The sequence below is a fragment of the Chiloscyllium punctatum genome, chromosome 7 (genome assembly GCF_047496795.1).
Source record: "Chiloscyllium punctatum isolate Juve2018m chromosome 7, sChiPun1.3, whole genome shotgun sequence".
Taxonomy (NCBI): domain Eukaryota; kingdom Metazoa; phylum Chordata; class Chondrichthyes; order Orectolobiformes; family Hemiscylliidae; genus Chiloscyllium; species Chiloscyllium punctatum.
The window spans coordinates 77192702-77215712 of record NC_092745.1 but is presented as its reverse complement, the minus strand read 5'-3'; the positions used below and the strand labels follow the sequence as shown (position 1 = coordinate 77215712).

General features: G+C 38.5%; 1 protein-coding gene across 1 annotated transcript in view; it reads right to left on the bottom strand.

Moving 5' to 3' along the window:
* The window catches only part of LOC140479355 (interleukin-12 receptor subunit beta-2-like), a 143228-nt gene extending 121749 nt beyond the window's left edge, over positions 1-21479 (bottom strand). The window contains exons 1-4 of the mRNA XM_072573265.1: positions 21425-21479; positions 10596-10685; positions 6889-7176; positions 3367-3484 (exon numbers count right to left, since the gene is read on the bottom strand). Coding sequence (XP_072429366.1) covers positions 3367-3484; positions 6889-7176; positions 10596-10665 — 476 coding nt within the window. The 5' untranslated portion in view covers positions 10666-10685; positions 21425-21479. The remainder of the gene's footprint in view (positions 1-3366; positions 3485-6888; positions 7177-10595; positions 10686-21424) is intronic.
* Between the last annotated feature and the right edge of the window lie 1532 nt (positions 21480-23011).

Here is a 23011-nt window from a genome sequence, read left to right as displayed (position 1 = left end):
CTTCTGCTCTCTCTTATCTCCTTTCTACCAAAGTTAATCATCAGATGTCTGGAGAGAGTTGCAGATTTTTGCAACTTTTTCCACCTAAACTTTCCTTACTTATCCACTTCTGCATCACAATTTCTCATTGACATACACCATGATGGATGCCATTGTTTTGGTTTTTGATGTAAAATTCAGGGAATGTGGGAATCACTGGCAGGGTCAACATTTGTAGCCGTTCCTGGTTGCCCTTGAAAGTGATGGTGAGCTGCCTTCTTCTACCACTGCAGTCTAATTTGTGTAGATAGACCCATAGGGTCATTAGGGAGAGAGTTCCAAGATTTTGACCCAGCAACACTGAAGGAACAATGATATATTTCAAAATCTGTATGGAGAGTGGCTTAAAGGGGAATTTTCAGTGGTGATTCAGAGGGTCTTGGGACATAGTAGTAATGTCCCTATGTCTGGGAAACAAGCTCCACCAATCCCAGATATGTGGTGCAGCATGTCTGAACAGGTTGGTTAAAAATAATTTACATCATGCTTTCACTTGAGGAATGTAGATCATAAGTAATACCTGAAGCTGTAATGTTCCTGTCTCTGAGCCAGGAGGCATTGGTTCAAATGCCACCTGCTCCAAAGGTGTTTAATAACATCTCTGATCAGGTTAGTAAGGAAATACTTCGACGATAATTGCTCCAGCTTGTGGCAGCCTGCTCTATTCAGTTACATTGGGACATCATGTTGTGATGTGCAGGATGTTGATGAGGCCACTTTTGGAGTTCTGCATAGACTTCTGGTGGCCCCTCTATAGGAAAGATATTATTAAATTGGAGTTCAATAAAGATGTGCAAGGATGTTGCTGGGACTGAAGGGTTTATAAGGAGAGACTGGATAGATTTTGTTCACTGGAGCATTGGAGGTTGAGGGGTGACCTTATAGAGGTTTATAAAATCATGAGAGGCATAGATAAGGTGAATAGCAAAGTTCTTTTCCTTCAAGTAGGGGAGATCAAAAGTAGAGGGCATACTTTTAAGATGAGAGGAGAAAGATTTAAAAGGAAACTGACGGGCAAATTTTCACAGAGTGGTTCGTAGGTGGAATGAACAGCCAGAGAAAGTGGTTGACACAGGTATAGTTATAACACTTAAAAGACTTTTGGATTGTACATGAATAGGAAAGATTTAGAGGGATGTGCACCAAATGCAGGTAAACAGGACTAGTTTAATTTGGGAAACTTAAATCGGCATGAACAAAATCAGAGTCACGGATCTATTTCCGTGCTGTATGGCACTATAACTTTACTGCATGGAAAAAAAACTAATATATTCTGTCTTGATTAGAAAGTTCCATCAAATACGATGACGCAATCACTTAGTAGTATTGTAAAACAAGTCAAAGTTACCATTTTAAATCTGATGTTTCAGCTTGGTAAGCCAGCAATTGAGGTTGATTACCAGAGGAACTCCTTGTTTAACACTTCATTGGGTCTTAATGTAATTAGTAATGCAATTGACATGCAATTACAGTTTGGTTTTGTGGCTAAACTTGTCCTGGCCTCAAAATGTTAAAAAAGAAACATGTAAGTACTGGCGATAGATTCATAAATGAATCAATTGCAATGACACACTTGCTGCTCAGTGACCAAATTACCACCTGTGAATGCAAATATTATTTGGGTTTTGTGGTAGAATCTGTGACCACAAGCAACACTTCTGCAGAACAGTGCTTCAAGTGCCAGTAACAAGGAAAGTTTCCATTTTTAGTACAAAGACATATGCAAAATACAAAAAAAAACTACAGCAGTTAATTCTTCCCCATGTGAAGTATGTACATATTGATCAACTATAGGAAAATATGATTGAATTTCTGGGTTGTCAGAGACAGTTCAAAAAATTGAAAACTAATTAATTCATGGGTGTAACTCAAAGTGAATCTCAATTATAGTTAAGAATAAATGAATTTGAGGAAATGAAACACATTTCCTCTAGTCATTTTGCTTTAAGCTTATATGTCTTTGATCACTAGTTTTGACTTTTACACCTTGGCTGAGCCAGTACAGAAGCCTTCAATAAACAGTTTGAGAGAAGAAAACACATCTTGGAATTCCGCTCCGCTCCCCCCCCCACTTTACCATAGCACTATTTTCTGCTACTACAGCTACTACTACACATGTCAAGTAAGGTCAAGAATAGATTCAACTCAGGGATTCCTTCTCTGGTCAAGAAGCCTGATGCAATTCATCATTCAGGTTCAGCAGATGGGTATTTAAAATAATTTAAATAATAATTTAGTTATATGCTGCTAATGGTATTGACAGAAAGTAAGATTTTCCATGAAGTCAGTGTTGAAGTTCCACTGCCTGAATATTGCTGCTTGAGCCACAGATGGCCAATGAATTGTACCTATCTGGAGCACTGAATCAATTCATTATTATCCATTGTATCGTTCATTACAATAAGGCTTGAGGAGGTGGGAATGATCTGCTTGAAAAGTCAGTTCTAAGACTTCCTCAGCAGTAGGGGAAACAATAAATAGAAGGATTATGCCTGTCTCACTGAATTGACGGTCAGCTAGCTTTATTGGTTCATAGTTTCTTCTGTGCTAATTCAGAAGAATGTCCAACATAGTGCACCTTACTGAGGCAGAGAAGGAGGAGGCAAGAGAAGTATAACATAAGGGAGGCAATTGGGGGATCCCTATTCAATGAGTGTTAACTACAATTCATTCTCCATCTCCAACCTCAAACAGCCATCAATATGTAAACAGCAGGGTTTCCCAAACCCAGAGATTCTTGATAATCCTGCCTAGGATATAGGAAGGGAACTAGCAGGCGTGGTTACCCAGACAATTCCCAACAAAGATTGTAAAAAATATTTTAGAGTAACCTCCTTGGCAAATAGCCCTAAAAGCTTAGCAAGGGTGCTTCTGGGTGATTTTTGGCAGGTGAGGTGATCCCAAACAGCTACCATCTCTAGGAGAAAGTGAGGACTGCAGATGCTGGAGATCAGAGCTGAAAATGTGTTGCTGGAAAAGCGCAGCAGGTCAGGCAGCATCCAAGGAACAGGAAAATCGATGTTTCGGGCATAAGCCCTTCCTGAAGAAGGGCTTATGCCCGAAACATCGATTCTCCTGTTCCTTGGATGCTGCCTGACCTGCTGCGCTTTTCCAGCAACACATTTTCAGCTACCATCTCTATCTAACATAACGCTATACTTGGCAGACAAATCATGGTTGATTTGGAATAGGTTGCTGGCCAATCGCTATCTACCTGACTACCAGCACCATACCTTCTATCATTATGAACAGTTTGGTACCCAACACAGTCCCTGAGGATTGTTAACCCAAAATTTTCAGATATAGAATTTTAAAATTCTCACTCACCTTTGGATATGAAGGGCATAATATGTTTCCAGAAATGTCTGTTTCCCTGCTATCCATGTACACATCATTTTATTATGTTGCCATATGCAGATCAGATCCTTTGGCTGGTCTGGTGGATCTAATAATAACAATCACAGTAAAATTGAAATCTAAACATAATTTGAGATGATAATTATTTGTCTTATTCTTAAATGGCTTTTTAAAAATCAGATTCAAAGGTTTTTGGTAATAGGAAGTTGTGAGAAAACATTAATTTACTTAATAATTAACCACATAAGTGAGACACTATAAAGATGGCAAAGTAAATGATATTTTCCAGATTGTAGGATTTCAATCAACATCTGCACTGGAAAAACAAGATGTGTAAGTTTAGATGATGAGTTTGTGGAACTTTTTCAGGTCTTCTTAGAACAAAACTTTCTGGAGACAACCACGGATCTGGTTATATTAGAACTGATAATTTTTTTTAAAAAGCCAATAATGAGGAAAAAAATTAGTTAAGAAAATTTAGAGTAAAAAAGAAAGCTAGGTAGTGCCATGCATTAAATGGGAAGAATGTGCCAACACTCATACAACTCTAAACCACAAGCTATTACAAAATGTATGAAGGTGTAAAATCCTAGCATGAAGACCAAAATGACAAATTGGCCTGACTAATTAATTGCTGCTCAGGATAAAAACATTACAGTTGACAGTGTGTTGCTGGAAAAGCACAGCAGGTCAGAAAATATTCCTCACTCCTGATGAAGGGCTCGAGCTGAAATGTCAATTTTCCTGCTCCTCAGATGCTGCCCGACCTGCTGTGCTTTTCCAGCAACACACTCAACTCTGATTTCCAGCATCTGCAGACCTCACTGTCTCCTATTTGATAAAAACATTACACGCCGTCTTTCATAGATAACAGAAAAATAACTTCCCCATTTGTTGCAATATACCTAACTTTAATAAGATCAGTGAAAAGCAAGGATTTCTAATTTATCACTAAACAATTAAACTATACCCCTTCAGAAGTCCCAGATATATATATACACACACACACACACACACACACTTTATCATGATTAAAACAGACAAAAGACAAATGGTTTAATATAAATACTATGAGTGGAAACAGAACATATATAAAGTAAGCAAAATTACAAAGATCAAAAATTCAGAAAACTGTTTTATCACAAGTCTTTTGATTTACACAATGATGACAGGCTATTATCTGTAGAGTAATGGTTATTCTTTGCTTTGGTGATTAGATGTACTTAGATTTTTTTCTTGCAATCATTTTTTTCTTTTAATCTTTCTTGGATCTTGTATCAATTCCCTCCACCTCCACACACATACACCCTCCCTCCCCCGCCACACACACACACACACACACGACTCTGGACATTTCTTCTCTTCTGCTACTGACACTGACAACTTTTTAAAACTGCAGCCAAGACAATCCAAGGGATATTGTTAGGCAGAATCCTTAACTTGAAAGAGTGCCAAACAGTCTTGAATTCTCCTTTGTACTGCTTCAAAAAGGAATATTGTATTGCACAGGTCAACAATATATGCAGCACTTGATTTTTAAAAAGCAATATGTTCCTGATATTCAGTTAAAACAGTTCAATTTCAAGAGTGTCAAATACATTTTTAAATGCATTTCAGTACCAGGTGAATGTAAAACATGGATGAAGCAACTGAAAACATTACACTCTCTCATCCTCATTTCATTCATAATACAGATTAAGTCATTTTCTTTCTATTTATTTCCAAATTTCTTAAACTATTGTAGTGCAATCACATTCCTGATAATTGTGACAGTTATTGATTATCTTTTTCAGTAATGGTTGAATTCAACGGTTGAATCAATAGGCTCTATTGGATCCATCTTGAGTTTTAAATTTCTCTAGAAAAGCTAGCAGGTTACAGTCACTATACATTTGTGTTTCATTGAAACCATGATAGAGACTTCAAATGGCTGCATGGCTAGCAGTAATTCCAAAGTCTTCTTTTAGAGGATTTTTTTCTAATATTAGTTTAATTTCTCAGAAAAGTATCCACCATCTTCGCCATTCCCAATTCATCATCTTGCAAAAGATCTACACCTAATTCCAAGTCACTAACATCGACTGACGTATTAAAGTTTCATAAAGTCAGCATTCCACAACGCTGACTCATTTATCCAGTTTGCCTTCAGCTTCTCAAAGTGTGCTTGGCACTCTATGGTACTAAAATTAGGTAAAGATCTTTGATAAAACCCACACAATCCTAAAAATCTCACAATTTTCCATTAAATTTTAGGGACATAAATTCTGTCTTCATGTTTGTTGTCCTTGGTAATGCTTGTCCTTGCACTATGATATACCCTACTTAAGTTACCTTTGTTTTCATGAATCCACTCTTGGCAAGACTTATTACTAAACCAGCAAATGGCAGTCACTTAAAACAGGTCTTCAAGTTGTTTTACATGTTGTGAAACTTGACAGGGTTCAGAAAAGATTTACAAGGATGTTGCCAGAGTTGGAGGATTTGAGCTATAGGGAGAGGCTGAATCGGCTGGGGCTGTTTTCCCTGGAGCATTGGAGCCAGAGGAGTTTATAAAGGTTTTAAAGGTTTATAAAATCATGAGTGGTACGGATAGTATAAACAGACAAGGTCTTTTGCCTGGGGTGAGGGATTCCAAAATTAGAGGGCATAGGTTTAGGGTAAGAGGGAAAAATATAAAAGGGACCTAAAGGGCAGCTTTTTCCACACAGAGCATGGCGCAAGTATGGAATGAGCTGCCAGAGGAAGTGGTGGAGGCTGGTACAATTACAGCATCTGGATGGGTATATGAATAGGAAGCGTTTAGAGAGATATGGGCCAAGTGCTGACAAATGGGACTAGATTAGGTTAGCATTTCTCGTTGGTGTGGACGAGTTGGACTGAAGGGTCTGTTTCCATGCTGTACATCTCTATTACTCGAAGTTATTTCTCGGTAATACTGTATATTACATTTTCTAAATTACAAAGTTGAGTACAACTTGATCCATGAGTCTTTGAAATGTAGTGTGGCATTTTCAAATCCAAACTGCATCACTCATCATTGTTATAACCAATTTGTTGTAACCTTAACTATTAAAGTTAATAGTTCCTTTCATTAGACCTCCAATCTTAGAAAGAAATAAAGCATGGCCAACCCTATGAATTCAATTTTCTAACCAAGGAATTCATTACAAATCTGATTTTGTTACTGCATTTACATTTTTGTAATCTATGCAGAATTTAATAACTCATCTGGTTTAGAGACTAAGATCACCGGTGAACTTGAACTGCTTTGGCAGAGTTCAACCATGTGATTTTTCTCACATGCATTGAATCCCCATTTCCTCCTTAGCTTCTATAGAGAGTACATTATTATATTTTAGGCAGGGTCCTAAGACTTACATTTCATCAATCTATGTAGTGCTACTGAAGACATCATTTTAGACAGAAGAGTTGTCTTGTGTATAATGATGGAATCATATGAGGTCATGGTATTTTTTTGGGATAAATACTTACAGCCAGGTTGGAGACTTGCTACACAGACCAACTCTTTCGCCCCATCTACACAATCAATGTAGCAGTAAATTGTGGAGTCTTGGGTTGTGACATTGATCATCCAATGGTGCGCAGCAGTTTTATTAAAGCGCTCCATTTGTATTTGCTTTTCGTTTCTATATAATTCAAATTCATTGATGTCGCAGTTCTGTTCTATAGATACACAGGTGACTGAAATGTTTGATCCCACCAGGAAAACTAGAGCTGGTTTTACCAGGACTTTACCAGGACACTGTATAACAGAAAGACCTGAAAGTAAAAGACATTACAATTGAAAACATATAGATTTTCACATTTCTGAATTAACTTTTTAGATAGGTTAAGATCATTGCAGATATGAAACATGGAAGGCGGCCATTTGGCCTACTGACTCCACATCAACCCTTCAAACAGCATCCCACCACCTAGAAGCACCCAATCCCTGTAATCCTATTCATGTGCAATTTAGAATGGCCAATCTACTCAGACGGTGGGTGGAAACTCAAGTATGAACTCTACACTTGCCCAAGGCTGGAATTGAACACGTGTCCCTTGTGCTGTTAGGCAGCAGTGCTAACCACTGAGCCATGGCGCAGTGGCACAGTGGCTAGCACTGCTGCCTCACAGTGCCAGGGACCTGGGTTCGATTTCAGCCTCGGGTTACTGTCTGTGTGGAGTTTGCATATTCCCCCTGCGTCTGCGTGGGTTTCCTCTGGGTGCTCTGGCTTCCTCCCACAATCCAATGATGTGCAGGTTAGGTGATTTGGCCATGCTAAATTGCCCACAGTGTTCAGGGAGGTGTAGATTAGGTGCATTAGCCAGGTGAAAATGTAAGTAATGTGGTCAGGTAATGGGACTGGGTGGGTTACTCTTCGGAGAGTTGGTGTGGAATTGTTGGGCCAAATGGCCTGTTTCCACACTGTAGGGATTCTATGATTGCAGATTTTTTTCAACTTATCAAAGCACCATAATGGAGAATAATGAAATCAGAGATTCTTCTAGACAACAATCAAATGATTAGGATATATATGTCAAAAAGAGCACCGCTCTGCCCTTCCATAAAAAAAAACTCTTATTTGAATGTTGAAACAAATGCCTTTTACTGAACCAGTGCAAGTTTTAAATTTCTAATCTCAAAGAGAAAAATTACTGACCAACATATTCAAATAGATTTGTAATATATTGCTCATCATTTGTCAGGCTAGTTTCACATGTAGGTAGTTATCATTGTGGAGTGATTTAATCTTATTTGCCCACATGCTAACAATTAAAGAAAAAATGTTGCTCCTGAACTAGATGTGGTTTATCAACCAACCTGTAAATAAATACTTTCATCAACTGCAGGCAATACACTAATAAATATGTGTAACATAAACAAGTGCAAACAGTCTAACATCAAATCTCTGTCCAGTAAATTAAACTGATCAATCCTCTTACCAAATGGCATTGCTTTACTTTAAGAACTCTATACTTAACATCAGCTTAGTTTTTCTTATTTTTTTTAACCATCTCTTGCACAACTACCCACCTCCTGGCAGTCATTTGCAGTTCCATGCAATGCTACTGAGAGGTTTGTTGTGATACTAATCTTATCTCCATTGTTCTGTGAGCTGGGTTAGGAACTTGATACATCACAGCAAGAGATTTTACCAGGCCAAGGCCCTTACAAGATGCCACTTCAGTGAGTGAACAGTGAAGGACATACATATGTTCAGCTTCCCTTTTTTTTTGTCTTAAATTGCTGAGGCTGCAGTTTTCCACTGTTGTGCTGGCATTTTGTATCAATAGCCTTTGCTGTCCAACTTGACATACAGTCCAAAATATGCTGGAAAAAGGCATAGGATTTCTTTCTCTTAAATATTTCACATCACTGATTAATAAGCAACCATAGGTGTCAGTTTTGACTCAGTGGCAGCACATCTTACTTTGTATCAGGAAGTTGAGGGTTCAAGCCCCGCTACAATGATTTGAACATGCAATCCAGTTTAGTTACAAATGTGCAACAGTTTCTGGTTTCTGGAATTACACTCACTGGAACCACAGTTTCTGGTATTACCTTTCAGATGAGTTGCTAAACTGTTGGATGCAATAGATTTCCTTGTGGGATATGGGCTTTGCTGGCTTGGCCAGCATTTTTTTGTTTGTCCCTGGTTGTCCTTGAGCAGTTGGTGGTGAGTTCTTGAATTGTAGCATAACCCAACAACACTGAAGGAAATCAAAATTTGGGAGAAGATTTGTAGCTCGGGTGCTCGTTGTTGTGGTTCTGTTCGCCGAGCTGGGAATTTGTCTTGCAAACGTTTCATCCCCTGTCTAGGTGACATCCTCAGTGCTTGGGAGCCTCCTGTGAAGCGCTTCTGTGATCTTTCCTCCAGCATTTGTAGTAGCCTGTCTCTGCCGCTTCTGGTTGTCAGTTCGAGCTGTCCGCTGTAGTGGTCGGTATATTGGGTCCAGGTCGATGTGTTTGTTGATAGACATGGCACTCATCCACAGACTCTATCAACAAACACATCGACCTGGACCCAATATACCGATCACTACAGCGGACAGCTCGAACTGACAACCAGAAGCGGCAGAGACAGGCCACTATAAATGCCAGAGGGAACAGCACAGAAGCACTTCACAGGAGGCTCCCAAGCACTGAAGATGTCACCTAGATAGGGGACGAAATGTTTGCAAGACAAATTCCCAGTTCGGCGAACAGAACCACAACACTGAAGGAAAAGCGATATATTTTTAAGAGAGAAAAGTGAAGGTAACCTTCAGGTGATGATGTTCCCATGTATGTGTTGCCTTGTTCTTTTAGATGGTAATGCTTGAGAATTTGGAAAGTATTGTCTAAGGAGATTTGGCAAATTTTTACAGTGCAATTTGGTGGAGGGAGTGGATGCTTGTGGATGTGGTGCTATTAAGGGGGTCTGCTTTATTCTAAATGGTGTCAGACTTCTTGAGTACTACTGGAGCAGTACTCATCCAGGCCAGTGGGGAGTATTCCATTAGGTTGCTGACTTGTGCCTTTTTGATGGTGGAGATGCTTTGGGGAGTCAGGAGTGACTTAGTTGCTGCAGCATTTATAGCTTGTAACCAGTATTTATATGGCTCGTCCAGTTCAGTTTCTGGTGAATGGTAATCCCAAAATGGTTGATAGCGGGGTAATTAGTGATGGTTAACACTATTGAATGTTGAGGTGGTTAGGTTGACCATTATTGGAAATGCTCATTGTCTGGCAATTGTATAGTGTAAATGTTACTTGTTTCTTTTCACCTCAAGCCAGGATAATGTCCAGGTTTTGCTGCATTTGGACACGGAGTCCTTCCGAATTTGAGGAGTCATAAGTGATGCTGAACATTGTGTACTCATCAATGAACATTCCCATTTTTGACCTTCTGCAGTTGGGAAGATCATTGATGAAGTTGTTGGAAGATGGTTGGGCCTAAGACACTACACTGAGGAACTCCTGTAGAAATACATTAGAGACTGTGCAAAGTACTTTGGCCAACGTTATTGAAATAGGCAATTTGGCTACTTGTTCTAATTATTTGTGGAATCTTTGTATTGATGTCTCCCTATATTAAGCAGCAACGAAACCTACAAGTACTCATTAGTTGTAATGTTTTCTGTAAATTCATTATTTCTTAACAACCTTCTTTAAAATATTCTTTAAATGAATGTACAATGCATGGTAAACTCACCATTAGATCTGACACATAGCATCATGGCAGTTATACTAGCTACTGTCCATACGATATTGGTTAGGCCCATTGTGAATTCAGGAACTTTTCCTGTGAAGAGATTTTTTTTAAAACAACAGACTTCAGTAATAGAGTAATACAAGAAAAGTTTCATATATCACAAACTGATAGTAAATAACTGCTGCCTTAATAATTACAATGACTTACCTAGTTATTGTGAGCTGACAGTACAGATGTCAACAAATCCAGGTTATTTTTCTGAAGTACACTTGAACAACTGAATCAAATAGCTACCTGGGACCTTGAACAGTCATGTGCCGGGAGACAATGGATTGGTATTGCATCTCCTATGACTGCTAGCAAAAGTATCAGAGAAAACCAGCTGGACGCTATAAGAGTAAACAAAGATATCAAAAAGGAACCATTCCTTCTGGAAAAGAGAAAGGAAAGGAAAATGTGTTTTCTCCACGGGATCATATTGTAAGTGATGGAATAAAAGCAAAAGAACCCAGATTTTGTAAGAATAGGCGAATGAGACAACAGCAAAGACTTGATAAATGGAACAGGAACAGTTCTGTTGACAACTTTAGATTAGGTTACATTACAGCGTGGAAACAGGCCCTTCGGCCCAACAAGTCCACACTGACTCGAAGTGCAACCCACCCATGCCCCTACATTTACCCCTTACCTAACACTACGGGAAATTTTAGCATGGCCAATGCACCTAACCTGCACATCTTTGGACTGTGGGGAGAACGTGCAAACTCCACACAGTCAGTAGCCTGAGGCGGGAATTGAACCCGGGTCTCAGGTGCTGTGAGGCAGCAGTGCTAACCACTGTGCCACTGTGCCGCCCACTAAACTGTGGAGAGGAAACTTTGATGAAAGAGAAAGGAAGACAGTGCAGAACCTCTGATGTCGGAAGTTGAGTTATTAGAGATGGAAAACTCAGGAGGAAGGGACAGGGTTCTTATGAGAAGCTGGATGAGAAGAAATATGTGACGTGCCATTCCTGATAATGAAACAGGAAGTTGGTACCCCTGTTGATTTCTTGCTTACTATTCTGGTTCCCAGACAATTCTAATTCAAATGTAAATATCTGGTGACATACTTAGGAGCGTCATGCGATCACATGACAGAAGTTTTTCAGTAGTGAAACCACCATCAGCTGACAGTGCAGCAGATACTCGTGAGTCACTGAAGTACCTCCTGGTCAAACAGCAAGGCTCTTCACCAAAACCCTCCCGCCCAATGACAATTCAATTAACATAAAAATGATTGAGTGTAGAGAGGTTGCATGGGGTGTTTTTCAAATTTAAATTTCACTTTCAAATATTTCACATTACATTGATGCACACATGAATAAAGTTGTTTGCTGAGACTGGCTTAGAAATAGAACTCAGTGTACTGGCAAACTTCATGGTTGGCATGCATTTATAACTACAGTATTTTGTTATTATGGATGAAATGATGTTAGGTTTTTGTGTTCACTGTTTATGTTCATGTTAATGTCCAGCGTTGTACCTGCCATTCTGGGATATGGTTGAAACTGTAGGCTCAGCTGGCCCTCCCTTATCAGTATTATAAAGAACATTGTTTGACATCACTCTCAGCAGGGTTAATTAAAATGTAGGCAAATTCAAAGCATTGCATGAACTTTGACCTTGAGATGGACCCACCTGTGGACAGTACTGGCATCTTTTCCTTTTGCCATGATTGATTCATTATTCCCAACACACCCAGGATGGCAAACCCTTACCTCTTCCACTCCTCCTTAATCCTTCCAACCCCACCCACAGACTCCCCCGTCCACTATTAACCTCCTCGACCCCACTCCACAATGTCTGATTGCAGACTCACCTTTGGCAGTACAGAGTCCATTCTATATCTCTTCCACTCCTCCTCAATTCGTCAACCCCACCCTTTGTTCCAAAACCACCCATAGACTCCCTTGTCCACTATTACCCTCGTCGACTCCACTTTATAATGTCCTTCAGTACAGACTCACCTTTGACAGTACCGGGTATCCATGCAAGAGTCCACTCCCTTGTGCCAGAGTTTAATCAGGAAATCAGCTGAACTCAGGGACAACCATGCAAAGCAATTTATTGCACACCACTTTTTAAAAAAAAAATGTCAGAACCAGGAACCATAAGATTGTCTACACCACTGATTCAATGTTGAAGTTAGGAGGTAATTAAAAATATTTTACATGAATGGGCATTCATGGGATGCACATACAGGAACCTTGTGAGGTCTGATACACAGTTAAAATTCAGCTAACCTTATCTCAGGGCATCTCAATTCACTTCTGGAAACCAAAATTTCACATCTGGCCTACTTCATTCACCCACAGGCCACATTTTCTGCCCTTTTTGACTTTATAAAAATGAACCTTTAATATAACTTCGTCAGTTACTTTGTTTGTAAGTTATTTTGAGGTAATTACAAATAACCGAGAGATAGAGGATCTGTTTACTGCCAGGTCAGCTCGGTGGCTAAACCATACAAAACCCAAAATGGGCAGGATGTTGGAAGTCTCCACCAAAATTTAAAATCTGCCCCCCTGTGCATTTATCACTTCAGTATCATCCCCTACATGCTTCTTTGTTATAATATTATGTAATTTTACAAATATTTCAAGAATGTTTCTGCTGATGTGAAATGTCAAAGTATTATAATGTTTGCTCTGAACTTCAAAGAAATTAATGATGTATTAAATACAGATATGTGTATCTTCTTTACTAGAACAAGTATGGAAGTTGTGGAATGTTGGGATCAGTTAATGCTTGAGGAAGGAGACATGAAAGTTTGCAAGGATGGCATTCAAAAAAATCATTTAAGGTCATGAATGCACAGAATTCAGCCCTAGAGGTGACAATCTAGCAGAGGTATTGAGTAATATTGGAGAGATCAAAGTATGCTATCCAAGCATTAAATGAGATATCAAACTGGAAATTCATTGCATTTTTGAAAATTATTCAGGTTTACAGTTTGTATTATAATTAACTTGCTGTGGATCTATTCATAATGAAGATTAAGTATTATTCAATAAACAAACATTTGCAAATGCAAATGTTGATCAGTACTTTTCTATTTGAACAGACTGCTGCAGACTGTACTTTTCCTGGAATTAGAAAAGACCATCCAGATGACTACATCTGTTTGTACAAATCACATTAGTTTTCTGTTTGATTTATGATCAACTGGTGAAGTTGCTGGAATTCATTGTTTTGGGAAAAAAAAGTAGCTTATTGCTATTGGTAGTAATGAAAATCACAACATTCTCATAACTGTTAATCATTAACCTTCCTCAATTCTCAAAACATTAGTATGCTTCTAGTACAAATAACCCACTTGGCTCATCGTGTCTTTGTCAGTCCTCTGTAAGAGCATCTTATTTTGTGCCACTCTCCTGTCTTAATCCAAAAGCTCTGCAGTTTTTGCCTTTAGATTCTCTTTTGAAAGCCCTGATTGAATCTGCCTTTACACACTCTCAGGCAGTGCAATCGAGATCTTAAAGATTTGCTGCACAAAAATATTTTTCACTCTGCCATTGTTTCTTTTACCAATCACTTTAAATCTGTGCTCTCCATTTTTTGATCAATGGGAGCAGTTTCCCTCTGCCTGTGCTGTCCAGATCCCTCACAATTTTGAATATTCTTATCAAATCTCTTAATCCTTGCTTCTCCAAAAATAACTATCACAGTTACTCCAATCTGTCAACATAATCATTGTTCTTCATTCCTGAAACCATTCTGATGAATCAATTCTGTACCCTTTCTAATGTCTTCATATCCTTCCTATAGTGTGGTGCTAAGAACCAATATTTTACAATAAAAATTGAATAATAATGCACTTAAGTTTATTTTTGATAATTCCTCAACAATGGAGACAAATCTCACTTTTTTTGCTCAGAACTCAATTGCCATTGCATCTCTTATTTTATGTTCCATTGCCCTTGTGATAAATGATAACATTTCATTGCCTTCTTAATCGCCTGTTAAATAGAGGTGAAATAAGAGGAGATCACAATTTCAAAAAGGTGTAAAAGAGATAGCAGGAACAGGTTTGTAATTGTGAAAAGTCACTGTGCAAGCAATTTGGAAGGCCTTAACAGAGACTTGAAAAAATTCGAATGACTTTGAAGATAGTTATGAGTTATAGTTATAGATTATTAGTTATTAGTATGGAATGAATACAATTATAAGCAGCAAGACGTGATATACATGGACATGAAGGAACAGTTTATAAAAGATAATGCAAACATTACAGGATAGAGAAATGTTCATAGGGATTTAACAAATGAAGTCATAGAAGTTGATGGAAAACGTAAATATTCAGGAAAGAACTTTCATGTGTTAAATAACCTTAGCTCAACTCTACCTATTTTTAAATTTTAAAGGCAAAACTTATGTACAGTTGGAGAGCAGAATGTGAAATTTGTGCTGAATTCAATGATGCAGAGGTTGTGACACTATTATTTAGACCACATTTTAGGAGGGAAGTGAAGGCAATGGAGAAGGTACAGAATAGATTCATGAGAACATGTAAAACAGTTATTTATTTATATTATAAGATAATTTGAATGGCTTTGGTGCAGCTTGATTTGAAACCAATTATTTGTACAAGTTACATCAAATTATCCAGAAGTATAAATACTGTTGTGAAAATGCATAAATTGGTATCTTACATACTCATAATGTTCCTTGCAATGTGTTCTCTTCACAGGACAAATGGGACCCAAATGGCCTATTAAATAGCATGACCCCAGAAAGATATGAGTGCAAGCTCTAAAGATAAGGTGTTCCGCACTAGGGATGAAAAGATTGTAGGAGCTGCTAATTGCAAACAGCTATTAGATGGAAAAGGTCCAGTCTGTTGTGGTCCCTCTTAGTTCTGTGGAGATAATTGGATTTTAATTAGATTGGATTTTGAATGAGGGATACTATAGGTCATGATCCTCCTACACCAGTGGAGTGCTGCAAGGATTGGTGCTGGGTCCACTTCTTTTCATCATTTATATAAATGACTTGGATGTGAGCATAAGAGGTATAGTAAGTAAGTTTGCAGATGACAGTAAAATTGGAGGTGTAATGGACAGCGAAGAAGGTTACCTCGGATTACAATGGGATCTTGATCAGATGGGCCAATTGACTGAAAAGTGGAAGATGGAGTTTAATTCAGATAAATGTGAGGTGCTGCATTTTGGGAAAGCAAATCTTAGCAGGACTGAATGGTAAGGTCCTAGGGAATGTTGCTGAACAAAGAGACCTTGGAGTGCAGGTTCACAGCTCCTTGAAAGTGGAGTCACAGGTGGATATGGTAGTGAAGGCGGCGTTTGATTTGCTTTCCTTTATTGGTCAGAGTATTGAGTACAGGAGTTGGGAGGTCATATTGCGGTTGTACAGGATGTTGGTTAGGCTACTGTTGGAATATTGCATGCAATTCTGATCCCCTTCCTATTGGAAAGATGTTATGAAACTTGAAAGGGTTCAGAAAAGATTTACAAGGATGTTGCCAGGGTTGGAGGATTTGAGCTACAGGGAGAGGCTAAACAGGCTGGGGCTATTTTCCCTGGAGCGTCGGAGGCTGAGGGGTGATCTTATAGAGGTTTACAAAATCATGAGGGGAATGGATAGGATAAATTGACAATGTAATTTCGTTTGGGTGGGGGAGTCCAGAACTAGAGGGCATAGGTTTTGGGTGAGAGGGGAAAGATATAAAAGAGACCTAAGGGGCAACCTTTTCATGCAGAGGGTGGTATGTGTATGGAATGAGCTGCCAGAGGAAGTGGTGGAAGTTGTTACAATTGCAACATTTAAAATATACTTGGATGGGTATATGAATAGGAAGGGTTTGTAGGGATATGGGCTGGGTGCTGGCAGGTGGGACGAGATTGGGTTGGAATATCTGGTCGGCATGGACAAGTTGGACCGAAGGGTCTGTTTCCATGCTGTACATGCCTAAGACTTTATAACAGTTGCTAAACTCTTGAGATTTGCTAGTCTCTTGTTCTACTATACTGGCTTAGTGGTGCTGGAAGAGCACAGCAGTTCAGGCAGCTTCCAACGAGCAGCGAATTCGACGTTTCGGGCAAAACCCCTTCATCGGTTCTACTATGATTACCTACCTATAATTGCAATAGCCAAAAACATGGAAAAGTTGCACTTGTGCCTTCAAAATCTAGATTTTTAACAAACTCATTGGGTCCATTAATTGATGCTCTAAGTTAGTAAAATCATGTACAGCCATTTCTCCACACTTTTCTGGGTCATTCTGCAAATGCTTATGTGCATTCAAACATATGGATTAGGAATAGGAGTAGACTATTTGGCTACTCTAACCTGTTTCCCCATTCATTGAGATCATGGTTGATCTGGTTGGTACCTTAACTCTATATTCCTGTCTACCACAATCATTTTTTCATTCCTTGTTAGTCAAGAATTTGTCCATGTCTGCCTTAAAAATAGTCAATGATTCTACTTCTGTCCTTTGGAAAGACAGTTCCAAAGACTGATGGTGCTTTGAAGGAAAGAAATTTTCCACACCTCCATCTTAAATAGAAGACCCTTTATTTTAAAAGGTGGTCCTCAATCTAGTCTCTCCCATAAAGGGAAACATCTTCTCAACATCTATACTGTCAAGTCCTCTCAGGATCTTAAGTCTCAAAAATATCACCTCTAATTTTTCTAAACTCCAATGGATAGAAGTCCAACCTGAACAACCTTTATTCATAAGATGACCTCTCATTCTAGGTATCAACTATTTTTCTCTAAACTGCTTCCATTGCATTTATACTATTGCTTAAATAAGACGACCAAAACTGTAGTCTCACCAAAACCCTGAATAACTTCGCAAAATACCCTGACTTTTACATTCCTTTCCCTTGGTGATAAACAACGACATTTTATTTGCTTTACAAATCACCTGCTGCACCTGGACACTAACTTCACATGATTCATGCACCAAGACACCCAGATTCCTCTGTGGGTCAGAGTTCTGCACTCTCTCCGTTTAACGAATTTGCAGTGTCATGACTCACTAGGGATAGTGTATTGTAAATCAAAACATATATTTCCTTGAGCCATCACAAGTGTGAAAATTTGATTAAACCACCAAATTGTCCAATTCTACTTAACTGTCTAATTCAGGTTAAAAGAATGTGCTCACCAGTTTTTTTTCCATTAATGGAAACATTTATTGTTATCAACCTGTTTTTAACCAATGGCAAAATGTATTTCAGATGAATTACTAATCTATAACTGTAAAACTTAAACAAGAACAGGGCAAGGACAGGATTTTTAATTTAGGTAACTTAAACTTCACTCAAAACACACACAAAAGAAAACATAAATACCGTGAGTAGAGGGGGAAAATAACAATTCTCAGAGGAACACAATCTTGTGTCATCAGCCCAAAAATCACAAATGGATTTGTTTCACAGTCCTTTTCCTTTGTTTATTGATACCTTGATGTTATCTGCACAGCGATGATCAGTCTTTCGTTCACTAATTACTTGGTTGAAGCCAATGTTCTTTCTTTTTCTGTGGGCTTTATTATTCAACCTTTAGAAACTCTAAATGTAATTTTTCTCTGCTCTTTTGAGGGAAAGTTTAAGATGATAATTATTTTCAGAGGAAATGAACAGAGTCCACTGCTTTTTGCTATTTATATAAATGATTTAGATGTGAACATAGGAGATACAGTTAGTTAATTTGCAGAAGACACCAAAAGTGGAGGTGTAGTGGATAGCAAAGATGGTTCCCTCAGAGTACAACCTGATCTTATCAGATGGGCCAAGGGGTCAAGGAGTGGTAGATGCAGTTTAATTTAGATAAGTGTGAGGTGCTCATTTTGCAAAGACAAATCGGGGCAGGACTTGTATACTTAATGGTAAGATCCTAGGGAGTGTTGCTGAACAAAGAGACCTTGGAGGGCAGGTTCATAGTCCCTTGAAAATGGATTTGCAGGTAGATAGGCTGGTGAAGAAGGCGTTTGGCATGCTTGCCTCTATTGGACAATGCATTGGGTATAGGAGTCAGGAAGTCACATTGTGGCTGTACAGGTCATTGATTAGACTACTTTTGGAATATTGCAAGCAATTCTGGTCTCCCTCCTATTGAAAGGATGTTGTGGAACTTGAAAAGGTTCAGAAAATATTTACAAGGATGTTGACAAGGTTAGAGGGTTTGAGTTATTAGGATGGGCTGAATAAGCTTGGGGTGTTTTCCCTGGAGTGTTGGAAGCTGAGGGGTGACCATATAGAGGTTTATAAAATCAGAAGGGGCATGGATGGGGTAAGTAGACAAGGTCTTTTCCCTGGTGTCGGGGAGTCCAGAACTAGAGGGCATAGGTTTAGGGTGAGAGGGGAAAGATATAAAAGAGACCTAAGGGGCAACTTTTTCACGCAGAGGGTGGTACATGTATGGAATGAGCTGCTAGAGGAAGTGGTGGAGGCTGGTACAATTACAACATTTAAAAGGCATCTGGATGGTATATGAACAGGAATGGCTTAGAGGGATATGGGCCAAGTGCTGGCAATTGGGACTAGATTAATTTAGGATATCTGGTCAGCATCGATGAGTGGACTGAAGGGTCTGTTTACATCTCTATAACTTTCTGACTCTATAACAAAGAGTGAGATGTTGATGCTGCAATTTTCTGATGTTATTGGTATGGAAGTTGGCAAGTATGTTGCAACTGTATAAGATTTTGGCCAAGCTACATTTGAAGTGTTACGCGCAGTCCCAGCTACCACACAAAGAAGGTTGTGGAAGCTTTGGGGAGGGTGTAAAATGGGTTTACCAGAAGGTTACCTGGATTGGAGGGTATTAGCTATAAGAAGAGGTTATTCATATTTTGATTGTTTTCGCGAGAGTGTCAGAGGCTGAGGCGTGACCTGACAGACATATATAAAATTATGAGTAGCACGGATAGGTTAGATATTAGGAGTATGTTCTCAAAGTGGAAATATCTAATACTAGAGGGCATAGGTTTAAGGTGAGAGGGGGGATGTGCCAAAGGTAGATTTTTACGCAGAGGGAGATAGGTGCCTGAAACATGTGTAGGGGAAGTAGTGAAAGCACATATGACGGCAACATTTAAGAGGCAATTAGACAGACACATGAACAATCAGGGAATAGAGGGATTAGTTTAGAATGGCATCTTTGTTGGTGCAGACATGGTAGGCTGAAGAGCTTTTTTTCTGTGCTGAACTGTTCTATAGTCCATGAAAGTAGTTGGTGTTTGAAGTTTACTGAGAGAATGTGGTGGAGGCATTCAATCAAGGCATTTAAAAGACATTTAGACTATTATTTGGAAAGGACCAATGTGCAGGGTTGCAGGGAGAAGACAAAAGACAGGAAGGCATGAAGTAAAATGTTCTTTCATAAAGCCAATGCAGACACAGTTGACTGAATGGTCTCCGGAGGCATTGTAACAATCTGGTTGGATTGGATCTGGCTGATGTGCACATATAGAGACTTGTTACACAGACTCAACAGGCCAAATGGCTTCCTTCTGTGTTGCAACCATTCTATGCTTCTAGGATTTTAATGTATTACACCATCCTTGAGAACAGAACTTTCAAAAATATCTCAACACACTTTCAACAACACAAATGCAAGTGGTTAGAAGTCATTGCTCAGCTATACAAAGCCTTGCTCAGACCAAATCTGGAGTATTATAGGCAACTCTGGGCCTTACACTTTAGGAAATAAATATTGGCTTTGGAGGAGCTGCAGCATAACCTTACTAGGATGATTCCTGGACTTCAAGGAATAAATTATAATCAGCCAGTCCATTAATGAGGATTGTATTTCCCAGAATTTGGACAACTAGAGCAGATTTGATTGAAAATTTCAAGATATTAAGACAGAATAGACAGTGAGGAACTATTTCTCGTGCTAGCTAGGGAGGTTAGAACTAGGAGGCAGAATCTAAACTTTGGAACTCAGACTTATCAAGAGTGAAATTGGAAAATCTTCTTCACACAACAGGGTATTGGAAATCTGGGATCTCTTGTAATGACAGCATATTACAACACTGAATCTAAGCAAAATTGGGTCATACTGTTCCTCTGACTGTAGACTGTAAAAGCACTCTACTGTACAAATCAATCATAAATTGTTATAAATTGTTATAAATGCACTGGTGACTGGTCACACTTTGCCATTATACTTAGACTGAATTTCCAATCTCACCCAGATAGAACATAAGGGTGGCTGATATTTAGATTGGTGTTACACGAGTGCTGCGCTGATGTTGGAGTATCTAAGTGAGCCGGGTAATTGCTCAAATGCACAGAATTTAGTTGTGATACACCTGACAATCAGGTAACCAACACTGTTCCAGATATCTGAGCCATCTGACATTAGTCTCATTTCCACTCTCCTTCATCCACACCTTTTACCCTTTTTTTCCAGTTTGAAATACTTGTCCACTTCTCTTAAAAGTTGCTTGAGGTTCTGCTTCCACCATTGTTTCTGGTAGGAAATTATATGCTCCAACATCTTAAGTGTGAACAAAGATATTCTCCCATCCTTGCCCTTTGTTGATAATCTTAAAGTTATGCTGAACAGTTACAAATCACCGTTCATTGGAAGTAGGTTTTCTTGCTTTACGTTATGCCAAGTGAAGCATTTATAATATAGTAATGAATTTTTCCCCAAGCGTGAGTAGCTTCTTCTGAAGAATTTTTTAATATAAAGTTAAAACTAGACATTTTACTCATTTCATCTTCTTTAGTTTTAGTGATAATAGTTATCTTAAATTCTGTGACAAAAAAATGCAATAATGTTGAAAAGAAAATAGTCCATTTGTATTACCTTGTTCTACATTAAGGAGCCTTTTCGTCCCTGATTGTATTATATTCCTTCCTGAGCTGTATTTCTCTGGTGAATCTTCCTATTTGCTCGTTTTCTCAACAAAGAACTCCAATTCCACACAGATTTTGGCATGAGAAGGTGCTGCATGAGCACCTAAACTGACACTAAGTAGAATCCTGTTTTTTCCATTTTAGTATGAAATAAGTCATATGACTCATTGGGAAACCCCCATTCGGGGTTGAATATTGTGGCCCTTTGGCTCCTGCTGACATTTGACAATATACTTCCTTCACATGCAAACGACCTAATGCTGTGCTCTTTTTCAAAAGCAAAAAATGATGATTGGCAATCGGTGCTTACATTGCTACGAGTATATTCTTGCTGTTTAAAAGATACAAATAGTATGTCAGATATATTTTAAACTATTTTCATAAAAGCTCTTCAACGGGGTAATTATTTCAAAATGTGAAAAATATAAATGTGAAAAAACTCTGACAAGAAAACAGTGTTGAAAAAGTCACGGAAACTTTTGATGTTTCACCTATTTCCTGTTTAAATGGATTATGATCTTTCAAAATAAAAAACATTTTGTGCAAGAAATAATTATCAAAGAAGATATGAGCTTGAATCAAGTTACTTTCCTTTGAATAAAATATTGTAATTTTGAAACCAATAAAAAGTTCACAAGAAAACTATTTTGGTATGTTGATATCATTTATCTCGTGAGAACTTGACCCATTTTGTACACCCACACCTCAATTCTGAATAAGTTGTAATAAAAAACCTTAGCTTTAATTTAATATAAATGAAGGTCACATGTATACATACATACTACAGCTATTACCTTTTGTGGTCATTAGTTTGATATATTTAAAAATTTCCATTCAGCATAAAGGCAGATATTAATTTCATTAAAAAAAACTCAGTAGTTTTTGTCATTTAACTAGCAATGATGAAGTACTAGAATGTGCCACATTCTGAGCATACAGTATAAAAAGGTCTCTACATTGACCTTGTTTGCTAATGTTAGCTACTGTGTTTGACCATCTTCTGCAACTGTGCATAAAGGAGGACTGTGCAGCTGAAATTATCCCATTTAATTGCTCTCTGATAGTTGACCCAACTTATGTACTTTTAATCTAGTACCACCTATGAACAAATGGCCTGCTGATATTCACTAGCTGAGCTGATATCAACTAAACAACATATATTTATGTCACATCGCACATCTCAAAATTTCAGAATATCCCAAACTGGGTAAGTAAGTTTGCAGTGAACCTTCAATTCTTCATAACAAGAGGAATTGAGTATAGAAGTAAAGAGGTCCTTCTGCAACTGTGCAGGGCCCTGGTGAGACCGCACCTGGAATATTGTGTGCAGTTTTGGTCTCCAAATTTGAGGAAAGACATTCTGGCTATTGAGAGAGTGAAGCGTATGTTCACAAGGTCAATTCCCGGAATAGTGGGACAATCTTACGCTGAAAGATTGGAGCGACTGGGCTTGTATATGCTTGCATAAGGCTGAGGGGTGATCTGATGGAGACGTATAAGATTATTAAAGGATTGGACACTCTGGAGGCAGGAAGCA